A 22,269-nucleotide genomic window follows, 5' to 3' on the forward strand; every position below is an offset into this window, starting at 1 on the left:
GGCGATGTGGCATCGCTGTTATCGTTGCCATAGCAACAGACCATTTTCGAGCTGCGTTCGTCAACCTTTTCTCGCTGGTGGCGCTAAATGTCAGACTCCAATTCTCGTGGGCCTTAGTATAACTACTTTTACGGTTTTCAGAGACACCAAGGTACGTACTGAGAGCTCGTCCCATTGGAGTTCTTTTACTTGCCGGTAAATTTACCGACACGAGGCTGACGTATCTGAGCACCTTCAGATACCACCGGGCTGGGCCGGGATCGAACCTGGCAACTTGGGCTCAGAAAGCCAAGATTGTGTTGTCTGATCCACTCTGCCCGTCGTTTAGAAGTTAGAAGGACTATGGAATGTGATAACATTTAGGCTACACCTCATACTGCATACTGTACGTCGTAAGAGAATAGAACTTCATCAACAGACGCTCTTTTTCCGCCCATTTTCCGCGGATGCGAACTGACTCGCTCAGATGGACTTGGTCGGACGCCCTTTCTGACGCCAACCGTATGCAGAGGGATGTATTCACTATTAAGCGTTCGGGCTGATGACTTACATGTTAGGTCCCTCAAAATAACAATCATTATCATCTACTGCGTGTTTATGCTGTGGTTGATAGTTTTTTAAACAGTTTGTTTTATGCCGCACCAACACAAACAAGTCTTATGGGGACGATGGGATAGGAAAGGCCTCAGAGTGGGAAGGAAGCGGCCGTGGCCTTAATTAATGTACGGTCGCAGCATTTGCCTGGTGTGAAAATGGGAAACCATGGAAAACCATCTTTAAGGCTGCCGACAGTGGGGCATGAACCCACTATCCCCCGGAAGCAAGCTCACAGCTGTGCGCTCCTAACCGCACGGCCTGTGCTTGATAGTGTGATGTGGAATAACACTAACACCTAGACTCCGAATCAGAAGAATTAACCATACGTGACTTAATTCCCGACCTGACCGGGAATCGAACCCAAGGTTGAACCGAAAGCCTAGACGCTGGTCATTCAATAATCTTGATCAACAGTGGTTGGTTAGTAACATTGAGATGCATATCCCGGAAAAATTGAGGGGAAACAATCGATGTTTCGTAATCGTTAACTTTATGTCGATAGTAACCTACTCTTCAGGTCACTCTGTCCTCTTTCTTTTGGAATTTATAACACGATCATCCTGTTGCAGAATTCAGCCGCTGATCTGCGTGTGCAACGTCATTTGAGTGTCTTGTCTCTTTGTAACGGAATGGATTGCTTGCTTAGTGACAATTACCATTTGAATATTTTAGATACCATTCGTTGGATCGAACACTGGACTATATTTGTCCTTAAGGCAACAGAATTATAGAATCCAAAAGAATAATAAATTTGAGGTCGAGGTTGAACCGAGTGATAGAGTGTCAACTTGCAGATCTAACGAGTGTGGGTTCAAACTCAGCACGATAGACAGAGTTTTGAAAGACTTAAAGCTACTACTGACTTTACGTCGCACCGACACAGATAGGTCTTATGGTGACGATGGGATAGGAGAGGCCTAGGAATTGGAAGGAAACGGCCGTGGCCTTAATTAAGGTACAGCCCCAGCATTTGCTTGGTGTGAAGATGGGAAACCACGGAAAGACTTAAAGCAGTCCATTCGTAAATCCTTGTCATGTCGTACGATGTCGGAATGTTAAAAATATCTCTTTGATGACACATGAATGTGTTTGTTTGTTTGTTTGTTTGTTTGTTGAGTCCTCAGATCAAAGGCTAGTTGTATCCATAATGGCTCCATCATCAGCTGCCAAAGATAGCCTAGGCATGCATAACTTGGTGTACTAGGGAAATGAGGAGTGATTAGGTAGTTTCCAGTTGCTTTCCTCACCGAGCCGGAAGTTGCTGTTATGTATTAGTCAGCCAAGTCCACCGAAACACGCAAACTGCCGGGCTGAGTAGGTCAGACGGTTGAGAGGCGCTGGCCTTCTGACCCCAACTTGGCAGGTTCGATCCTGATTCAGTCCGGTGGTATTTGAAGGTGCTCATATACGTCAGCCTCGTGTCGATAGATTTGCTGGGACGTAAAAGAACTCCTGCGGGACAAAATTCTGGCACCTCGGCGTCGAAGTAGTTAGTGGGACGTGAAAACAATAACATTATTATTGAAACACACAGCAGGGACTTGCAGTCTTACTAATAAACCGTGTGTAAGTCTTCTGTGTATACGGTACATCTGTTACAGTTATTCACCGAATTGCTTGTACAGACCAGGACCTTGTTTAAGTGTTGTATAGCAGCTAGTGACGGAAAAGAAACGAGTGATCAGTGTAAAATTATTTTCGTGGCATTTACGGTCTGCAGTGATATAATCGTGGTGAAATATCCGACTTATCCATTAAGCGCACATTGAAAGAATGAAAAATAACATTGATATTCACGGCATTTTTAATATAGAAGACATAGAACATTTAGAGGTTATGGAGGCTGGAAATGTTCGTAAAATAAAACAGTTTAAGGGACGGAGTGAGCCGTTTCTCCTGGATGACGGACGTTTTAAAACGAAATATCGATTTACGAAGGAATATGCTTGAATTGTTATTAATACAGTCAGAAATGACTTAATGAAAGATCCTAGAGGTGGCTCTATATCTTGGGAACTTCAAGTTCTCACAGGGCTACGAGCATTGGCGCGGATGAGGTTAGTAATTATTACTAGCGAGAATAATAGACTGCTGAAGTATGCGTATTACAGTTCTGTTCCTGTTTATTCGAACACTGCAATTCTTCTCTATTCGTGCTACCACGCGGTTTCTCTAGATAACCAGCAAAAGCGATCATTGAGTACCGTATCGTAAAGGCGGTGAACATGACGAAATACGTCAGTGAACAGCAGTAAGGAATTACTACGGCTTGGAACGAGTGTATATGTGGAGTATAGACGTACAATGCGTATAGCACGTTTATTAGTAAGAAAAATATGCAACGCTTATAGAGGGATTATTAATTGTATAACTATACAAGTGTTGTATAAAGACATTTTATTAGTAAGACTGACTTTCTTATTGTTAAAGCCAGATTGAAAGCCAAACATTTGTTCTATGGCGTATCAGAAGACATAGTGTAAACATTTTGTCTCACCACAAATTGATCTGGGCTTTGGTGTTTACCCGACAAAATGTATTATACCTCAGCCACAGGTCATCCAACAGTTCTGATTTGTTTGTTATCTGGTAGAATGGGCACTATTAGACGTTGTCCTCGGAAGTTAGGGTTCGATCCCCGGTACTGCCAGAGACTTCCAGCGTTCAGTTTGCAAACCTGTATGAATTAAGTACGCGTTTTCACAGAGCTGCATGCAACATTGGAAAGAGCTGCATCACCTCGAGCATTACGTAGCCAGCGTGATTACTTCCGTTCACTCAGAGGATGGCAACGTCATTTCAGGATTAAAATCATTTGACTAGGCAGGAATAGAACTTAGGGCCGCACGATACTCCTACATCACGAGCCTGTCGTAATGGACCGCTAAGTAAACCCATAATTAACATATTAAACATAATCTCCCAATTTGAAAACCCCTGTTGATGATGGAGCTAAGATAACGTCACCCGGTAGCTTTGATCGCTCGTCTATAAATAACAAGTTCCGAGAAGCGTTCGATGCCATGAAATAGGAGCTCTGTTACAGGGCTGGATTTAAGTGACTTTGGGAAGCAAAGTGATCAGCCCTTTGTACTTACGTGTGCACGATGTAACTAATAATCTTTGTTATTTAATATCCTTACAGGTGCAAGCAATTGTCTAAAATAGTTGCGAACTAGAAATGGGAGGAAAGTAGACGAGATCTGAATTGAGTACGATAAGTTTATAAGTTCGTGACAGTGTGCACACTGGTTAGTGCTCAACCTGCAGAGCTACGATGATCGGTTAACATCTTGCATTTGTCCGCCCAGTCTCCAACGTCTCGGATGCCTATGATCACAGCTTTTTATTATTATTTATAATCTGCTTTACGTCGCACCCACACGCATAAGTCTCAAGGCGGTGATGGGATAGGAATAGGCCGTGGCCTTAGTTAAGGTAGGCTACATCCCCAGCATTTACCTGGTGTGGAAGTGGAAAACCACAGAAAACCATCTTCAGGGCTGCCGACAATGGGTTTGAACCCTATCTCCCGAATGCAAGGTGAAACCTACGTGACTCAAACCGTGAGGCCACTTACTCAGTGATCACGGAATAAAAAATCACGCAAAATTAGAAGTTGAATTTCTTATTTGATTTGTTTGTTCGTCCTTTCGAACACAGCACGTCACTGTGTTGACCTCTTATTCAGAGACATATGAACAACAGATCACAGAGTAAGGAACAACAATCCCAATCACGATTGAAAACGTAAGACTTACAGAGTTTAAATGTTTTAACAGTACCGATGTCCAAGACGGTGCGGCAAGATGATTGCATTCGGCGTTAATAATTCTCAGATGCCTTGACACTAGTAAATGTGTGAAATTTACATTTATTACAGAGATCCTTTGTGTGTGCTGGTCATATAGTATAGAAAATAGAATAGAGTACTCCCATCCACTATTTCCGGATCACCAAGAACTGGGGAGAGAGATCTATGTATTAAAGAGTTTACTAAAAACAGTTTTGGCAAATCCGTCCGTCCATTCTACTAGACCGATCTGCTTCATTTTTATTTTATTCTCTCTGGAATTAGCTGCCGGTAAATCATGATACTTTGATAGGTCTCTAAGTTCAGCCAAGTTTGAGTAATCATAAAATCAAATTATTAAACGATCACTCCAATTATTGCAGGCGAAGGCTTACCCTAACCCGCAATACATTCTCTACTTAGCACGTTGCTAAGCGACTAGCACTTTCATTAATATTCTGATCTAATGTGATTTTCATCCTAAGTAATGTCATTGCATGCAGCCAGGTTTGATGACTACCTGTCAAGCCAGAGAGTATACACTTTCTCTGATCACGGAAGAATACTATTTGCTGCTAGATACTCTTTGATTCTGTAACCTTTCCTAGTTTCTTAATATATTCTACTTATGGCAGAACGTTCGTAATGACTTACATGCTGCTAAGAGAAAAGTCTACGTACAAACAAATCCCATCATGACATACGCCTTAGACATTAACTGGGAAAACCTACCGAAGGATAACCAAGCTACATTTTAAAAAGTTCTCGGCCTGGTAAAAAAGAAAACCACCCCTTCGAGACTAACCTATGAGCTCACAAGACAACCGTTCTATATAGAAGAACTGCTATTAAAAATACTATTGCCTTCTACGACACAATATACATCAAGAAATACAGGATAAAAACTGTGGATATATTTTTACCAAACATATGTCATGATGACGTCAGAATGGATGAATTCTGATTACGAACTGTGGCATACCATAACGCGCTTATTATTAAATGTCCGTAAAACGGTTGAAAAGGGCAGGCAAAACAATATGACGAGTTATCTGACCTATTTATAACGAATGCTGCGGAGTACCATGAGTCCTCTGGTCATTTCTTACAATCCAAATGATTTGATACAAGCATGATTTGTCACACTTAGTTTTTCTATTACTACCTTAAACATTACTTACTAATTGTTTCTTACAACTTGCTTCACGTCGCACCGACACAGATATGACTTATGGCGACGATGGGAAGGAAGCGGCCTTGGGCTTAATTATTGTACAATCCCAGCATTTGCCTGGTGTGAAAATTGGAAAACACGGAAAACCATTTCAGGTGCTGCCGACAGTGCGGTTCGAACCAACTATCTCCCGGATAAAATCTCACAGCTGCGCGCCCCTAACCGCACGGCCAACTCGCCCGGTACTCACTAATTACATTCGAGCTCTAAATTTAAGTTTCTACGTTCTTTTTATTTTTTATTATTTCATTATTTTATTGTGAGTACCGTATATTACCTTTACCCTGGTGATATTTTTTGAATTTTCTACTCTTGACTCATTTATATTCTTCCTTTGAATTTTACTTCAATAAACCTTATTTTCTTCCTTTTTTCTTACCCTTTGTTTTAGCTAGTCGAGAGTAGTTACCAGTAACTAGTTTGTGTCTTGATATGGGGGAAATGGTTCAAGCTCAAACTTTTTCTCGTTTGCTCTGGTCGGGGTCCGTTATCCTATGTTTTGATCGCATACAACTACTACGCTCATACCTCTGGCGAGACAGTTACCTTGCTACCACTGCGTATAATACTGCTATAACCTTTCCATATGGGATTCAGTTACCGTGTACTATGGGTTGACTATGTAACAATGTTAACGTCTTGGACAATATGCATCTTACCCCTATTCATTCGTGTTAGTGCCAGTATTTATTTGTGTCACTAGTCTGAACAGTGCTATCCTTAGCTTACAATAGACATTACGAATTAACTGAATGACTGTACGAATGAGTGATTAAATGAATGAATGGATGACAGGATGAATTGCCTGATTCTATTATATTTATACTGCATGAATGAATTTATGAATGATGAATAAGTGATTTAATGGATGAATACATGACTGACTGAATGAATGACTGCACGAATGCATGAATGGGTTCATGAATGCATGAAAAGAAGTCTCTCCCCCAGTCACCGATAACCACACTGGTCATAATACCCTGTTTAATATTGCTCGGTGATTTTAAAATAATATAAATATATCAAACTAATAATAATAATAATAATAATAATAATAATAATAATAATAATAATAATAATAATAACGTATGTCCAACCCTTGTCCTGTTACTCTACGGGGGCGGGTATGAAGTGAGATGAATCTTCGTAGCCAGTTTTTGCGATCGGATGCTCTTCCTGATGTCAACCTCATCAGAGGAGTTAATAACATTAATTTTCTTCTTCGTCTTCCACTTTTCCGACACCTTGTGGGGTCGTGTTTCACAAAGATAGTTCATGATTAAATATTTCTTGGTTGAGGCTGCCCGGGAGATTCTACCTTTGTTAATTAATCGACTTTTGTGTTCAAAAGCGTATCTTAAAAATGCTAAAAAGATGAAACGTAAGCACTAGAAAATCGACAGCAGATATTTTGCATTTCTCTGTTTTAAAAGATGTATTCTCTGTAGTCTACTTACATCCACACACGTCTCGGGACACACACACTTGGCAGTTCCAGATCCGTCACTCTCACAGATGGCGTAATAGTCGCACTTCCGGCTCTCACAGCCATCTGAAACATTAAAATACAGACTAAAACCAAGACGTGGGTTGCGCTACACAGAAAGAAAGAAGAAATTTCACGTTAAGTAGTATTATACTTTCTAAACCAGTTTTATAATAGTGTAATTCATGAAGTTTCATATTTTATTTGCTCTAGGTGTTTGGGAAATTTGCCTTCTGATCCATTCTAAAATCTCTCTCACACAACACTGTTTAGTTCTATAGACTCTCGAAAACGAGTGACACGTGACATGATATGGATTAAATGCCTTAGTTCCGTGACAAATGGAGGGCTGTCCATTATCATAGAGAGCGTAAATAGGTTTAAGAAAATTTTCCATCAGGGAAATCTCACACACAGATAATGTTAATAGAACTTACAACTCTTGCGTAAATAACATTACCATACCTACCATCAATGTTTATATAGAACAGGCGGTAATGGAAATCAAAGAGAGATTTGGAAAGGGGATCACAATCAAAGGACAGGAAATCAAAACTCTGAGATTTGCCGATGATATTGTTATTTTATCTGAGTCTGCAGAAGATCTAGAGAAATTGCTGAATGGTATAGACAGAGTCTTGGGCAAGGAATACATGATGAAAATAAATAAGTCCAAAACAAAAATAATGGAGTGCAGTCGAAGGAAGTCATATGATGCAGGGAATATTAGATTAGGAAATGAAGACTTAATGGAAGCAGATATGTATTGTTACTTGGGTAGTAAAATAACTGACAATGGCAAAAGTAAGGACATAAAATGCAGACTAGCACAAACAAGCAAAGCCTTTCTTAAGAAGAGAAGTTTGCTCACTTCGAACATTGATGTAGGAATTAGAAATATGTTTTTGAAGACCTTCGCCAGGAGCGTGGCACTGTACTTAAAAAAATATTTGACTTTCGGCCTGGGGATTGCCATACAGCCAACTCGGATACATTATCTAAAGCACAGTAAAATACACTCAAAACAAACAGAGCAAATAGGTAATACACAAAATGTACACAATAAGTTCATGGAGTGTGTTATAAAGAGATTCCAAACATTTATATATAGCGGAGTACACTGCGGTGCAATTTGTAGGGAGCAAAGTTGGTAGCGGTTCGTGCAATTCTGCTATTGTTTTTAGAACTGTTTGTTGCTAGGAAGTAGAACGGTTGCACTGAAAAAATATGTGTTCTGAATTATCCAACGACTGTATTGAAATAAAACATGAACGATAACTAGCTCAGAATGAAAGAGAATAGAAGCTTTTGAAATTTGATGTTACAGAAGAGTGCTGAAGGTGAGATGGGTAAATCGAATCATGACTAAAGAGACACTGGCGAATTGGTGAGAGGAGATCGATTAGGGTAAATTTGACGAGAAGAAGGGATAGAATTATAGGACACATCTTAAGATACCCAGGACTCGTTCAGTTGTTTTTGAGGGAAGTGTAGTTGGTAAGAACGGTAGGGGTAGATCAAGGTATAACTATGTCACGCAGATTGGAGCAGATGTTGTAGTTACGTAGAAATGAAAAGATTAGCATAGGTGAGGTGGCATGGAGGGCTGCATCAAACCAGTCTATGGGCTGATGGTTCAAACAAAAACAACAACAACGCTATCTATATTACTTTCAGCTGCCTCTGTGGATCAGTGGTAGGGTGTCGGCCTCCGGATCCCAAGATAGCGGGTTCAAACCTGGCAGAGGTAGTCGGATTTTGTAAGGGCAGAAATCCATTCGGTACTCCATGTCGTACGATGTCGGCATGTAAAAGATCTCTGGTGACACATTTGGTGTTTACCCGACAAAATTCATTAAATCTCAGCCATAGACGCCCTAGAGAGTTTCGGTTTACTTTGTCTGCCATCTGGTGGGCCTTGAGTAAAACAAAACGTCGAAATTAACGAGCAGACAGCCAGATGGCGCCAAATTGAAATGTCTGCACACGGTAGCTGAGGCCGTACGATTATTATATTATTATTTGTATTACTTTTAACAAAGAGCAGTAGGCCTAAAAGTCATTTATACTGTACAGTATGTTTGTGTATTTATGAAAAATAATTTTGTATTTACTTCATATTACTGCCTTACTCTTCAGTTATCTTTGATTAGGTATAAAACTCCTAAAGTATGTTAAAAGTTAGCAGAACTAGGGTTAACCGAAACCCGGGTTATCCGAAATGCCTTCAAAATTTCAGTCACAAAATACGTCCTGTACTGGACGGCGATAATGCTCGGCTACAGCTAGGGGAGAGGTGAATGTTCGACCATTAGTTGATTCCCTATCGACTGACTCCCCAGTGCAGTGACAATTGACAATAGTATTAGAACTCTAGAAGTAAGCCTAAGTTAAGAATTCATGTCTTTCAACTGCCTGCTGTCATTTCTTGATGGATACAGTACTTTTGCATCCATCTCTTGGCACAGGCCAGAGTAACGTGTAGCTTCCACCGAAGTCCCAGTCAACATCCATGGCTGTGACAATATGGACGTTGCTGGGGTATGGGTAGTGCTGAGTTATGACATTCGGAGCATGACTAGTGCATCTGAGTGTTATGAAAGGTGCTGCTCATAGGGTCAGTCGTGCTGCAATAGTACTTTCTGACCCAGTAAGAAAAGCAATTGCAAACTACCTCACTCCTCATCTTGCCTAGTACGCCTCATTTTGGTGCTGCCATTGGTTTTTGGGGTTTCCTTATAACCGCATAACCTTTGGTGGTGCTATTTGAGGATCCAACCAGCCTCTGGGCTGATGATCTAATAGACAGACAGATGTCTTTCTAAAACCTATTACGGTATTTAATTCACTATTATTTAAATGTTGAAATTAAAAGTGACCGTTCGCTGATAAAATACAGTAGTTGTGGAATTAAACAAGTTAGTGAAGGACATTCGCCAAGCCGTTAGTTACCGATATAGGGTAAAAGTGAAATGTGAACATTAAGAAGGAATTACCTCTAATAAGAGGGCGGCTCAGGATGAATCTAGCAAGATTTCCAAGTGCTGAAACACCAGGTTGTACAATTTTATTAAGTTAAGGGGCATTCTTGGATCGGCGATCACTTTAGATTGCTGTCACGAGGAGAAAATGTAACGTTACTGCTAGTAAATTCTGACTTAAGAAAGCCTTATCTGAAATCTTTGCACGATTGTGATGGATGGAAACAAGATGGATACATACTGCAGAGACCCTTGTACAGTATGGAGATGTCTCTCCGGTGCTGACACGCTTCCAGTCGCAGTTTACACTCATTTCCGTACGAGATCCCATCGCTGCCACAAACAGGGTCGAATTCTGCAGGACACACGGGGCACTCGCACAGAGGAAGTCCCGCTCTCTCCACGCAGAGCGCTCCGAAATCGCACGAGTGCGTGCTACATGGACCCATGCCACCTGAAACATTGTGTAGCATGCAAAGATATCAATACAATACACATACAATTGCTTCAGAAAGGTGTAAAGCAACTGTGAAAACACATTTCACCATTTACGAAGAAAATCACTGCACGGATGATAATGTTATTATGCCATTTAAACACTAGAAGAATGGTAAAGAAATATGCTGTATACCACACTTCGAAATACGATATACAAAGAGAGAAAACATTTGAAAGAATGATTTCGAAGGTCTTGGTATTTGGTCATGGCCGGTATATTGACATAAATAATACGTCTTTTGGCTTGGGGATCATCCGAAAAATCATGTAACGTAACGCGACGAAATGTGTGACGAAAGTGTAACCATAACAACCGTGCAGACAGTGATATAAAGTATGGATGGATGGTCAGACAGTGTTACCTAGCAACTGTGCAGGCAGTGATGTTTGGTATGGATGGATGGTCAGACAATGTTACCTAGCAACCTTGCAGGCAGTGATGTAAGGTATGGATGGATGGTCAGACAATGTTACCTAGTAACCGTGCAGGCAGTGATGTAAGGTATGGATGGATGGTCAGACAATGTTACCTAGCAACTGTACAGGCAGTGATATATGGTATGGATGGATGGTCAGACAATGTTACCTAGCAACCTTGCAGGCAGTGATGTAAGGTATGGATGGATGGTCAGACAATGTTACGTAGCAACCTTGCAGGCAGTGATGTAAGGTATGGATGGATGGTCAGACAATGTTACCTAACAAGCGTGCAGACAGTGATATAAAGTATGGATGGATAGTCAGACTGTGTTACTTAGCAACCGTGCAGGCAGTGATGTAAGGTATGGATGGATAGTCAGACAATGTTACCTAGCAACCGTCCAGGCAGTCATGTAAGGTATGGATGGATAGTCAGACAGTGTTACCTAACAACCGTGCAGACAGTGATATAAAGTATGGATGGATAGTCAGATAGTGTTACTTAGCAACCGTGCAGGCAGTGATGTAAGGTATGGATGGATAGTCAGACAGTGTTACTTAGCAACCGTGCAAGCAGTGATGTAAGGTATGGATGGATGGTCAGACAATGTTACCTAACAACCGTGCAGACAGTGATATAAAGTATGGATGGATAGTCAAGATAGTGTTACTTAGCAACCGTGCAGGCAGTGATGTAAGGTATGGATGGATGGTCAGACAATGTTACCTAGCAACCTTGCAGGCAGTGATGTAATGTGTGGATGGATGGTCAGACAATGCTACCTAGCAACCGTCCAGGCAGTCATGTAAGGTATGGATGCATAGTCAGACCATGTTACCTAGCAATCGTGCAGGCAGTGATGTAAAGTATTGTTGCCTAGCAGCCGTACAGGCTATGTCTTATGGCTGGTTGTCATGTGAAATGAGCAGCCGTTGATGGATGGCCATGACTGGTAGACATATTTATGATCATTTGATTTTCGCAAAGAAAAAAGTGGTTTCTTTTTGTTTTGTAGGCAGTTTTTCATTTGTCATTGTCTGACTGGCAAGGTCTATTCAATAATGAAATATTTTCCACGATTCTTGGAGACAAATTTTCCATCCAAGAGAATACATCCCTCAACATACAGTTGGCGTCAGGTAGGGCATGCGGCCGTAAGACCGGGTCAAGTCCATATGTGCGCCAAAGATCACATTCGCGATTCCATCAGGGTGTGAGAAAAGTGATATAATAATAATAATAATAATAATAATAATAATAATAATAATAATAATAATAATAATAATAATAATAATAATAATAATAATAATTGTACCAGGTTTACAACACCGTGGTCAAAACAGAATGCCTGTATGCCAGTGAATGCCTGTCCATGAACAACAAGCTGGAGAAGCTAGAGGTCCTGGAAAGAAGAATCCTCAGAAAAATTATGGGAGCTGTCCAAACTGAAAGCGGATGGAAACTTCGGAGTAACAAAGAAGTTTACCAGAAGGTGGAAATAATCTCAGAGACCATGAAGAAAAGGAGGCTGGCGTTTCTTGGACATCTATACAGAATGAACGCAAACAGACTTACCAAACAGATATTTGATTACTTCTGGAGAAAAAAGACCACTACAGCATGGATTAAGGAAACGAAGACGGATATGGCAAGGTTAAGCATCTTGGAAGACCAGCTGTTAGAAAGGAATACGTTTAGGAACATACTGAAGAATTTGGAAAGTGTTCAAGCCGCAGGAAGAACTAGGAAGACCGGAAGAGCCTGGACAGATTAACAACGGAAGCAGGCCAGCGAACGCATGGAGGAGTATTGGACACAGAGAAAACTCCACACGAAGAGAAAGAAATGAAGTTGTAGCGTGATCCTTAGTGGTCCATTCGCTTGTAAAAAAAAAAAAAAAAAAAGAAAATTAATAATTTTTTTGCTTCCTTCCTTTTTCTAGTGGTTATTACACACCCGGACGGGATCACGGGTGCTATCTGCGTGGCATACGATGGCCCGGTCTTGTTTTACGGCCGGATGCTCTATCTGGTGCCATCCCTGTATGGGGAGATGCATTCACTTTTGTATGTTTCTGTGGTGGTTTGTACCGTAGTGCACTGTGAGCGAATGTACAAGTGTGTATTAAGACGAACACAAAAACTCTGTCACCGAGCCAAAGGAATTCACCAGATGCAGCAAAAACCCTAGCGAACCCAGGACCCTCTGAAACTAAGTCCTCAATGATGATAATTCATCCAAGAAGCCAGATAATAATAATAATAATAATAATAATAATAATAATAATAATAATAATAATAATAATACCACCTTGGATAGATTATACAACCAAATGGGCTTGATAAAGAAGCAAACCGCGAGAGAGCCAGAAAAATGGAGCTTGCATTCCACCTTACAAAAAACACATACAACAAGAAAGCGATCTCTATTAGGACAAAACTACGCCACTATCAGGCAGTAATTCAACCGGAGTGCTTGTATGCTTCAGAATGCCTGGGATTAACAACCAGGAAAGACATTGAAGAAATTGAGAAGAAGGAAAGGAAGATTCTAAGAAAAATCCTCGGTCCAAAGAAATGTACTGACACATATCGATTACGCAGTAACAAAGAAATATATAAAACATGCAGTAGGATTTCACATGCCATTCTAAAGCGAAGAGTTAAATTTTTTGGACATTTTTCAAGAATGCTTGATGACAGACTTGCCAAGAAAATCTTTAATCACTTCAATAAGCCCAATAGGAAAGGCAGCTCTTATGAAAAATGGTTTGTTAACACGAAGAAGGATTTGCCAGAAATGAACATCACACATCAAGACATCCGCAATAGAACCACCTTCAGAAAAAAGCTACACTCATTTAAGGGTTTCCTAGAGCCAGAAACAGCGACCAAGAAAAAATAACAATGGACGGCTGAAAGAAAAGAAGCAGCAAGCAGGAGGATGAAGGAGTACTGGCGCCAAAGAAAGTTTAAATCATGAGGAGTTATTTACGTGGTCCACAGCTGGCCAAAATCGATAAAAGAATAATAATAATAATAATAATAATAATAATAATAATAATAATAATAATAATAATAATAATAATAATAATAATAATAATAATAATAATAATAATAATAATAAGTTAAAAACTGAATTTCAAAACTAAAATATAAAATTGTAATCAATCAATTCCTACCGCTGCTTTGCGTATTTATTTGCCTTTAATTTCATGTTAGGAAAAATAACATTACCATCTATAGTCCTCGGCAAAATATCACCGTCCTATTCTTTTTTTTTGAATTACGTATTAAAATCACCAGACATAACCATAACAAACTAATCTCAATGTAAGCGTCGATAATGGCGTACCCTTACCCAAGTTAATAATGAAAGTTAAGACGAAATCAATGAAGATGTTTATAATCAAGTCACTTAGGAACTTTTTCATCAATATTTCTGTTTCCCCACAAGCCCCTACCAAATGTAATTCATCCGTCTTATCCCCCAAGCCTTATTTCTTTATATCCCCAAGAGCCACCAAATTAGCCTCTCTCCGCTTCCTGTCCCCAAACCTTATTTTAATATTGGAGACTTCGACAACCTCATAAAATAAACTAAGAGAAGCTTTTTTCCTACATTCTTCTACCATTATTTGGCTTTGTATGTCCTTAATTCTAGCTGTCAGAGCTCTCTGCTTACTACCTCCTTTCCACTTTCATGTCTCAAACCAAATATAAACCATTCCTACACTCTCAGCATAGTTTTTAATTTTATACAACCAACCCTCTATGTACATATCTTTTAATTGCTGTTTGTATGCTTCCTGTAATACTGGGCCACCCTGCCCCCTTTTCAACCGCATCCAGAACCTTTCTGACAAAATCTACCTCTATATATTCTCCACATAATAAAACGTCTTGAACGATGCAGTTTATCTTAATAAATCTTTGTAGTCTGATTTTCAAAAGTTCCAAAACTTACTTAATATCTTTCCTTTCTTTTGCGTGAATGTTTTCTTCTCTCTTCAGTAAGCTTTAAAGGAACAACTGGACGAATTAAGACCGTATTAATAAAATGCTGCGTTCGTCATTTCACATCAACCACGTTATTAAATGCCACAATTCTACTTACCTGGTGTTATCCAAATATATTTACAATCCGACAGAAAAAGAAAATATGCATTACTTCTACCCGCAAATGTAAGAGTAGTGATTTTAGCAATGCGGCAGTGGCAGTACATACAATCTTGCCAGTCACGATACAAATATTACTACATAGTGCCAACATGCGAGCTGAACGGTAACTGTAAGACGACGTATCGGCATGTAGGGTCCCTAAACTGTATGGTTACCGACACTGAATCGGACCCAATAGTTGGAAAATGACTATAAATCACTACCTCCAGTATTAATAGTGGAGAAAGAGCTAGGTTGTTCTCTTAGTGACTGCTCTTATATGTCGAGGACTGTACATAGACCCTCTGTGGATCAGTGTTAGAGTGTCGGCATACGGATCTGAAGATCGCGGGCTCAAATCCGGTAGAGGCAGTTGATTTTTCATCGACAGAGAAAAGTCCTTTCGGTTCTTAATGTCGTACGACGTAGGAATGTAAGAGATTCGTGTTCACTCAACAAAATTAATTAAAACATTCCCAAGAGAGACCCGTTTCCCTGCCATCTGGTAGAGGCAAACGGAACGTCAAAATTGATAAGTAGGCAGCTAAGTTGGCGGAAAATCAAAATGTCTGGTTATTATTTTACCGTTTGGATGAGTCAGCAAGGAGTTGTTTAGTTCTCATGAAATAACATGTGTTCGACTTCTCTCTAGAAAATCGATACATTTAGAAATTAAAGGAGAGGCAAATGGTCATGCGTTTCTTTAAGCCTATAGCAGAAATTGTGTTCGGGTAGAAACAACCACACACATAGAGATAACAGTTCATTTTCACTTGTTTTCTTATCGGTCACTTAGATAAAACGCCGTCATTTTTTCTTATTTCCAACTAACAAGTAGCTTTATTGTTTAATTTCATTAATTCATTTGCTATTTTGTGACCCGTTGACCGATTGAAGGGCCGAAGTTGTTGTTTTGGATCATTGTCGTATCATTTCAATAATCTCATAATTTATATAGAGCTCTACATTAATTTAAAGAACATGTTAAACAAAAGGATATGCAGAGGGAATGATTACTATTACCATTGTCATTTTCGCCCTGACTATTGGCCAGAATGATGAGGATTGCAAACTCGGGTTTAAAGGAACCCGGTTTCATTCCTGGCCAGGCCAAAAATTTTAGCCGCATCTTGTTAATTCCTTTGGCTCGGGAACTAGATTCTGTCTCACTATACACTTCTTCGTTTTCGCAAAACACACCATAAAAACAGTCACTACAGTAACACATAGGACTGGAGTCAGGAATATCATTCTTCTTTTTCTTCTTCTTCTTGCGCTTTTCGCGCATTTTGTGGAGTCACGGGTGCAAACTGTGGTGCACATGTGGATACGGCTCTGTTTTACGGCTGAATGCCCTTCCTGACGTTAACCCTGTATGGAGGAATGTAATCACTATTACGTGTTTCTGTGGTGGTTGGTAGTGTGGTGTATTGTGTGAATATCAAGAGAAGTCAGAAGAATTAATCACTCGCGATTAAAATCTCTAACTCGGATAGGAATTGAACCCGGCACCTCAGAAGCGAAGGCCTCAACTCTGACCATTCAGCCAAGGATTAGGCCTCATCATTCGGTCGTAGATAATGGAAGCGGTAAAGGGGCTGATTGCGTGTGACCTACGAACAGGTCTGGTGCAGGTCTATCTAGTCGATGGCCATGGGAGAACTGCCTGACTGGGTGTGGTGATGATGTAGGGAGAGGGAGGAACCCGGTGTCTGCACATAGAGTAGAGTGGATTAACGTCTCCATCGGACGGACTGACGAATCACCATCAACAACGTCATATGCCCACGCTCCATGTGAACACTATAGAGGGGATTGAAGGTGAACTCAGGCTTTTGTACACAATCTAGTGATCAGAAATTGTATGCCATCACATCTCCTGCCCTGTCGATCAACATTCTGATGGTGAAAATTTATTTCCACCAACGGGAATAGAACCAGCTATCCACGGTATATACAGACTTGTCACCTTGACTATAATATTCGTGACAACCAGGCCGGCTATCTAGCTGTGAAAGTGGTACTTCGCAGTGTTCCTGAGTGCAAGTACGAGTAGTTATTTTGTCTCTTGGACAGAGGTCCTAATATGCCAAAAATAACGCAGAGAGTCAGAATTATTGGTCGACATTCAGAGTTCCATTCTCTCGTCCCAGTTAGAACCTATGGTCTTGGAATCATGAGTTGAACACTCTACTTTTCGTCCAATGGTTGTTATCAAATTATCCCAAGTTTGATTCTGGGGCTTCGCTATACTTACAAAAAGTTGATTTATCTCGTGAGGACGAGCACCTTTATACCATGTAAACTAGAAATATATAATGGGAATGGCTGAAGATGTTCTTGCGTTGGTCTGTACATGGTGACTTGGATATTGGAAGGGGAATGATTCTTCTCTCGCAATGCACACGGATCTGTCCATTGATTCAAGATTAAAATCCACTTGCTCTAATAGCCATTGTATCTGAACTGCTGCCAAGTCATTTTCTTGTCTCGACTTTTAATCTTGGTTGTGAATACCGGATAATATATTGCTGTTCCCTGTCCGAAAACACACAAGACGGCCACGATCCGGATGAAGGAAGTTACAAAATCTCTAGACGAACTCGGCTTAACACAGAACACCTGGAAGTCACGGGCACATAAAGAATAATAATAGACACAACAAAGATTCCAAGAAACCCGAGAAGCATCAGATGACCTCGAAAGACCGACAGAGAGAGAGACCAGAAGCCAGAACACGAAGAGGTTTTGGGAGCGGAAGGGACAGAACTCAGAGAAGCACAAGATGAACGTGGTCTACCGAATAACAAAGAAGTTCATTCAGAACGTGGACATGGATTCGATTCTTCCACACGAAATAGAGAAGTTCAGGAAGAAGTATAGGGATTTTCTTTGGTACAAACCGTGACATATGAGAAGAATGTAGGAGGAGGGAGCAGGAAATGAAACGGAATTATGATAAATCTTTGGATTCTGAAAGTACGAAATAGTTATGCGCGTGTATGTGTTCTGAACATACACGTGTAGAACATGAGCGAAAACTCCAGCACATCAATATATCAGGGTTTGTTAGTGAGAAAGAGGATAAAACAGTTGCACAGGAAAAAGGGAATCTCTTATAAAGCTCGGCGTAAATGGAAACAAAAGCTTGTCAGAGAGACAAATTAATATTAAAATATTGTAATTAGTTTTTAACGCTATATATTTTCTTTGTTGGTCAGAAAAGTAAAGCAATTTTAATTTACATGACGTATAATATTTGTTCAGTGTGAATAATTAACACTTCATGGCAATTGCAATGAAAGCCAATCAAGAGTAATAATTTTCACACAATATTTAGAATGTGTTTGGTTTTAATAGTCATGATTAATTACACTCTCATTTCCAATGTAATGGTTTTACATGAGCAATATAGATTCTGTCCAAAGTATCCTTGAGCCTTTAATATTGGTGACATGTTGATGTTCCATACAGTTGAGTAAATAATCGAGCAGCAAGTATTGTGACTACAGGGACATAATTCGCACGGAACCTTGTTTTCGAATGAGTAACGACGATGCGCTCTGTTTATAATACCAGCACTTGGAGACTTGGAATAAGTTACTTACAGAATACACTGACGATATCTGGAAAAATACTATCGACACTACTTTAGAAAACTGTTTAGAGCAAAATGGCATGACCGTCAATGTCGATCTCATATCGGTATCTTGGAAGAGCTTTTTGTAAAATATTCACCATCGCGCGCATGATTTCCAAATCAAGTGTTATGCATCATCACTTGGCCAAGCGCCAAAAATAGATTTCGAGATATTTACACAAATGCAAAATACTTTTTAATTTTTTAATTTTACAATTTGCTTTACGTCGCACCGACATTTTATGGCGACGATGGGATAAGAAAGACCTAGGAGTGGGAAAGAACCAACCTTGCCCTTAATTAATGTACAGCCCTAACATTTGCCTCGTGTGAAAATGGGAAACTGCGAAAACCATTTTCAGCGCTGCCGACAATGGGGTTCGAACCCACTATCTTCCGAATGTAAGCTGATAGGTACGTGACCAAAACCACGCGGCCACTTGCTCGTTACAAAATACTTTCTATTATTTAACATTTCCTTGAAATCTAAAGTAATACATACAAAAATCATGTATTTTCTCGTTAATTTATCTACATTAGTGATATTTCAAACATATTGTCGTAATGTGAGATAATGGTGCTTGGTAATCTGATGTTTTATTGGGGTTCCTTAAGTTATTTTTTTGTATTTTGACTAATGTTATTGCTTATTTAAGTACAGGATTTTATTCTGTAAAATAGCTATTTGCTTTACGTCGCACCGACACAGATAGGTCTTATGGCGACGATGGGACAAGAAAGTCCTAGGAATGGGAAGGAAGCAGCCGTGGCCTTAATTAAGGTATAACCCCAGCATTTTCCTGGTGCGAAAATGAGAAACCATGGAAAATCATCTTCAGGACAGCCGACAGTGGGGTTCGAACCCACTATCTCCTGGATGCGAGCTCCCAGTTGCGCGCTCCTAACCGCACGGCCAACTCACTCGGTATGTAAAATACCACATGATATTCGTCTACAGACCGCTTTAACAGATGTCTGTATTTTTTCGACTATCTAGAACAGAAGATCGTTAGAATTATATGATAAATTGATCATGTAAACTGTTCCAAACATAATAACACCACAAGGCATGAAACAGATTGAGGGGTTGTCATTTGGCCAAAATTCATTTCCCGCGAAACCAAGTTGAGAACGGAAGTCCGAACATTAACTATATAAAGTTTTCACCTTTAACTACTAGGTGGACAGACATCTAAAAAAAAGTAAAAAAATAAAAAAAGAATCGATTTGACGCTTCGTCAATTGATGTATCCAATTTAGGGTGATAAAGGTAATCAGGGAGGACGGAAGTAGTGATGTTCTAAAGTTTAATACGGAGACGTGTCATATCGACAACAGCAACGGGGAGGATACAACGCTGAGCGGCCGTCGTAGCGAAGTGTTGTCCACGAGGTTCCACAAGGGTTTGAACAAGATGTAGAAAAGAACGAAAACATCAGAGAAGAAATGACTCCCAGTCTTTACGACAGCAAGGAGATTTGGTAGGTTATGGACCTGCTCTCTTCAGCCATCTCAGAACCCATAAGTGAAAACATAGATGTATTCTAAAGACAATCGTTATGCGTGTGCTTGTCCCGGAGGCACCGGATTCGATTCCAGGCTAGGTCGCGGACTTTTAGCTGGATCTGAATGTTAGTTCAAGCTCTATCCAGCCTACGTGATTACAATTGAGGAGATGACTGACGGTGAGATATCGGCCCTGGTCTAAAAAGCCAAGAATAACGGCTGAGAGAATTCGTCGTGCTAACCATACGAGCCAAGCGTTCCGGCTGAGCAATGATCGTTTGGTAGGCTATGGCCATTCGAGACTCTTGCGCCATGGGTTTGGTAGAGTCCATAGCATATCGAACTTGGAAACGTCTTTGCTATCATTTCTCCATCGACTCCTAACGAATTTTCTGCAATAAATACTTTAACACTTAGAAATGTCCAACGGCACTTTATACAATGCTGCAGGCCATCCGTAGCTTCTATATAAAGCAACAACTTTTAGAGCAGAATAATATTCTTTTTTGCTCTTGAGAGAATGTTAAATATAAATGGATAGAATTTCCACTGTTAGAATTCTTGAGTTGCTGCATGACAGCCTTGAAGAGATCTTTTTAAACTCTTCCTGACAGTTGATGTGAACAGTGGGCGCGCTGGTTTAGAGAACATGCCTCTATAAAATAACTCGTTCGTGCCTACCGTTCAGCTTAACGCGCGCTAATCTTGTGTCAGCTCCAATTAGGTGGAGTCAAAAGTTATTTCACGGCACATGGAACCATTATGAATGGGCCGTTAAACAGAAACACAAGAGGAATGCATTGTTTGACCGTAATCATTTTCATGAATAATTGTTTCAATTTAATGACACAGGTGACTAGACAACTCTGTTGTCTCTAACCCGTGAAATTAAAGTAAGTCGAAAGTAATTCTAAACAATGTAATCAAAATGGCACAGGGTGAGCGGGTTATCTAAGGAACGTATGCTTGGTCGTCGTGGCCGGTTGTCAGCAAGAGTTCACGGATAATCTAAGATCATGGAGTGTCTTTACGACAAGCTACCCTCCCACTTGTGCTGGAATTGCGCAAATGAAAGTTTTCTCACGCGATACGTAATAACGCTAAACTGCATACAAATCTGAAGTCTGTAATAAACTAAAAAAACAAACAAACAAAAAAATCTTTCCTGCCGAATTTGTATGCGTTATTACGAGTATATTGAAAATTTACAAAGTGAAAAATTCACATCATAATCGTGCGACTCAAAATAATATCATGTTTGTTGGTAGTGTGGTGTGTTATGTGAATGTTGGAACAATCACAAATACCTAGTCCCAAAACCAGAGAATTAAAGAAACGCGAGTAAAGTCTCCGGCCTATCGGGAAATCAAACCCGTGAACTTCTGTATCTCAACGCTAACCATTCAGCCAATGAGCCGAACTATGATCTAAGATTTTAAAACAAATAAAACTCGGTGTGAGGTTTGTCAATGAAACATGCGTGACAGGGGGAGGGTTGGCAAAGCAATTTCTTTGTTACATTTTGCGCAAGTTACGCGTAATTTACTTCGTGTAGAAAACAATTTTTACGCAGATATACAACAAATAAATTTCTTTTAAAAATCTTGGTCACCGCTGTATTAGTAGCTGTTGCATTTTACTTAATAACTCTCATTGTATTACAAAGGCTGTGACCTTGGGTTTTGCTTCATCAGTACAGTTTCACCACAACAACATTTTGCGACTGCCAGTGTATATCCGTCTCTCTCTCTCACACACTTTCACGGAATATCGCAGTGGTGGGGAGTAGGCGGAGCGCCGGCCAGACGAAAGTCTACCGGGGATCTTTAAATCCTGTCAGAAATTGTGCGTCTCCTCTGGTGTACAATACTCAATATTATACGCAGTAAGATACTGTATATTGCAAAGAAGATACGAGACAGGACTCCGGTGTAAGCGAACATGTTCGATTCA

General features: G+C 40.1%; 1 protein-coding gene across 1 annotated transcript in view; it reads right to left on the reverse strand.

Moving 5' to 3' along the window:
• LOC136876018 (agrin-like) overlaps positions 1-22,269 on the reverse strand; it is a 207,435-nt gene that overhangs the window by 104,446 nt on the left and 80,720 nt on the right. Inside the window, exons 4-5 of the mRNA XM_067149627.2 lie at positions 10,333-10,545; positions 7,082-7,176 (exon numbers count right to left, since the gene is read on the reverse strand). Of these exons, the coding sequence (XP_067005728.2) occupies positions 7,082-7,176; positions 10,333-10,545 (308 nt within the window). The remainder of the gene's footprint in view (positions 1-7,081; positions 7,177-10,332; positions 10,546-22,269) is intronic.

This window comes from Anabrus simplex, chromosome 6 (genome assembly GCF_040414725.1).
Source record: "Anabrus simplex isolate iqAnaSimp1 chromosome 6, ASM4041472v1, whole genome shotgun sequence".
NCBI classification, from domain to species: Eukaryota; Metazoa; Arthropoda; class Insecta; order Orthoptera; family Tettigoniidae; genus Anabrus; species Anabrus simplex.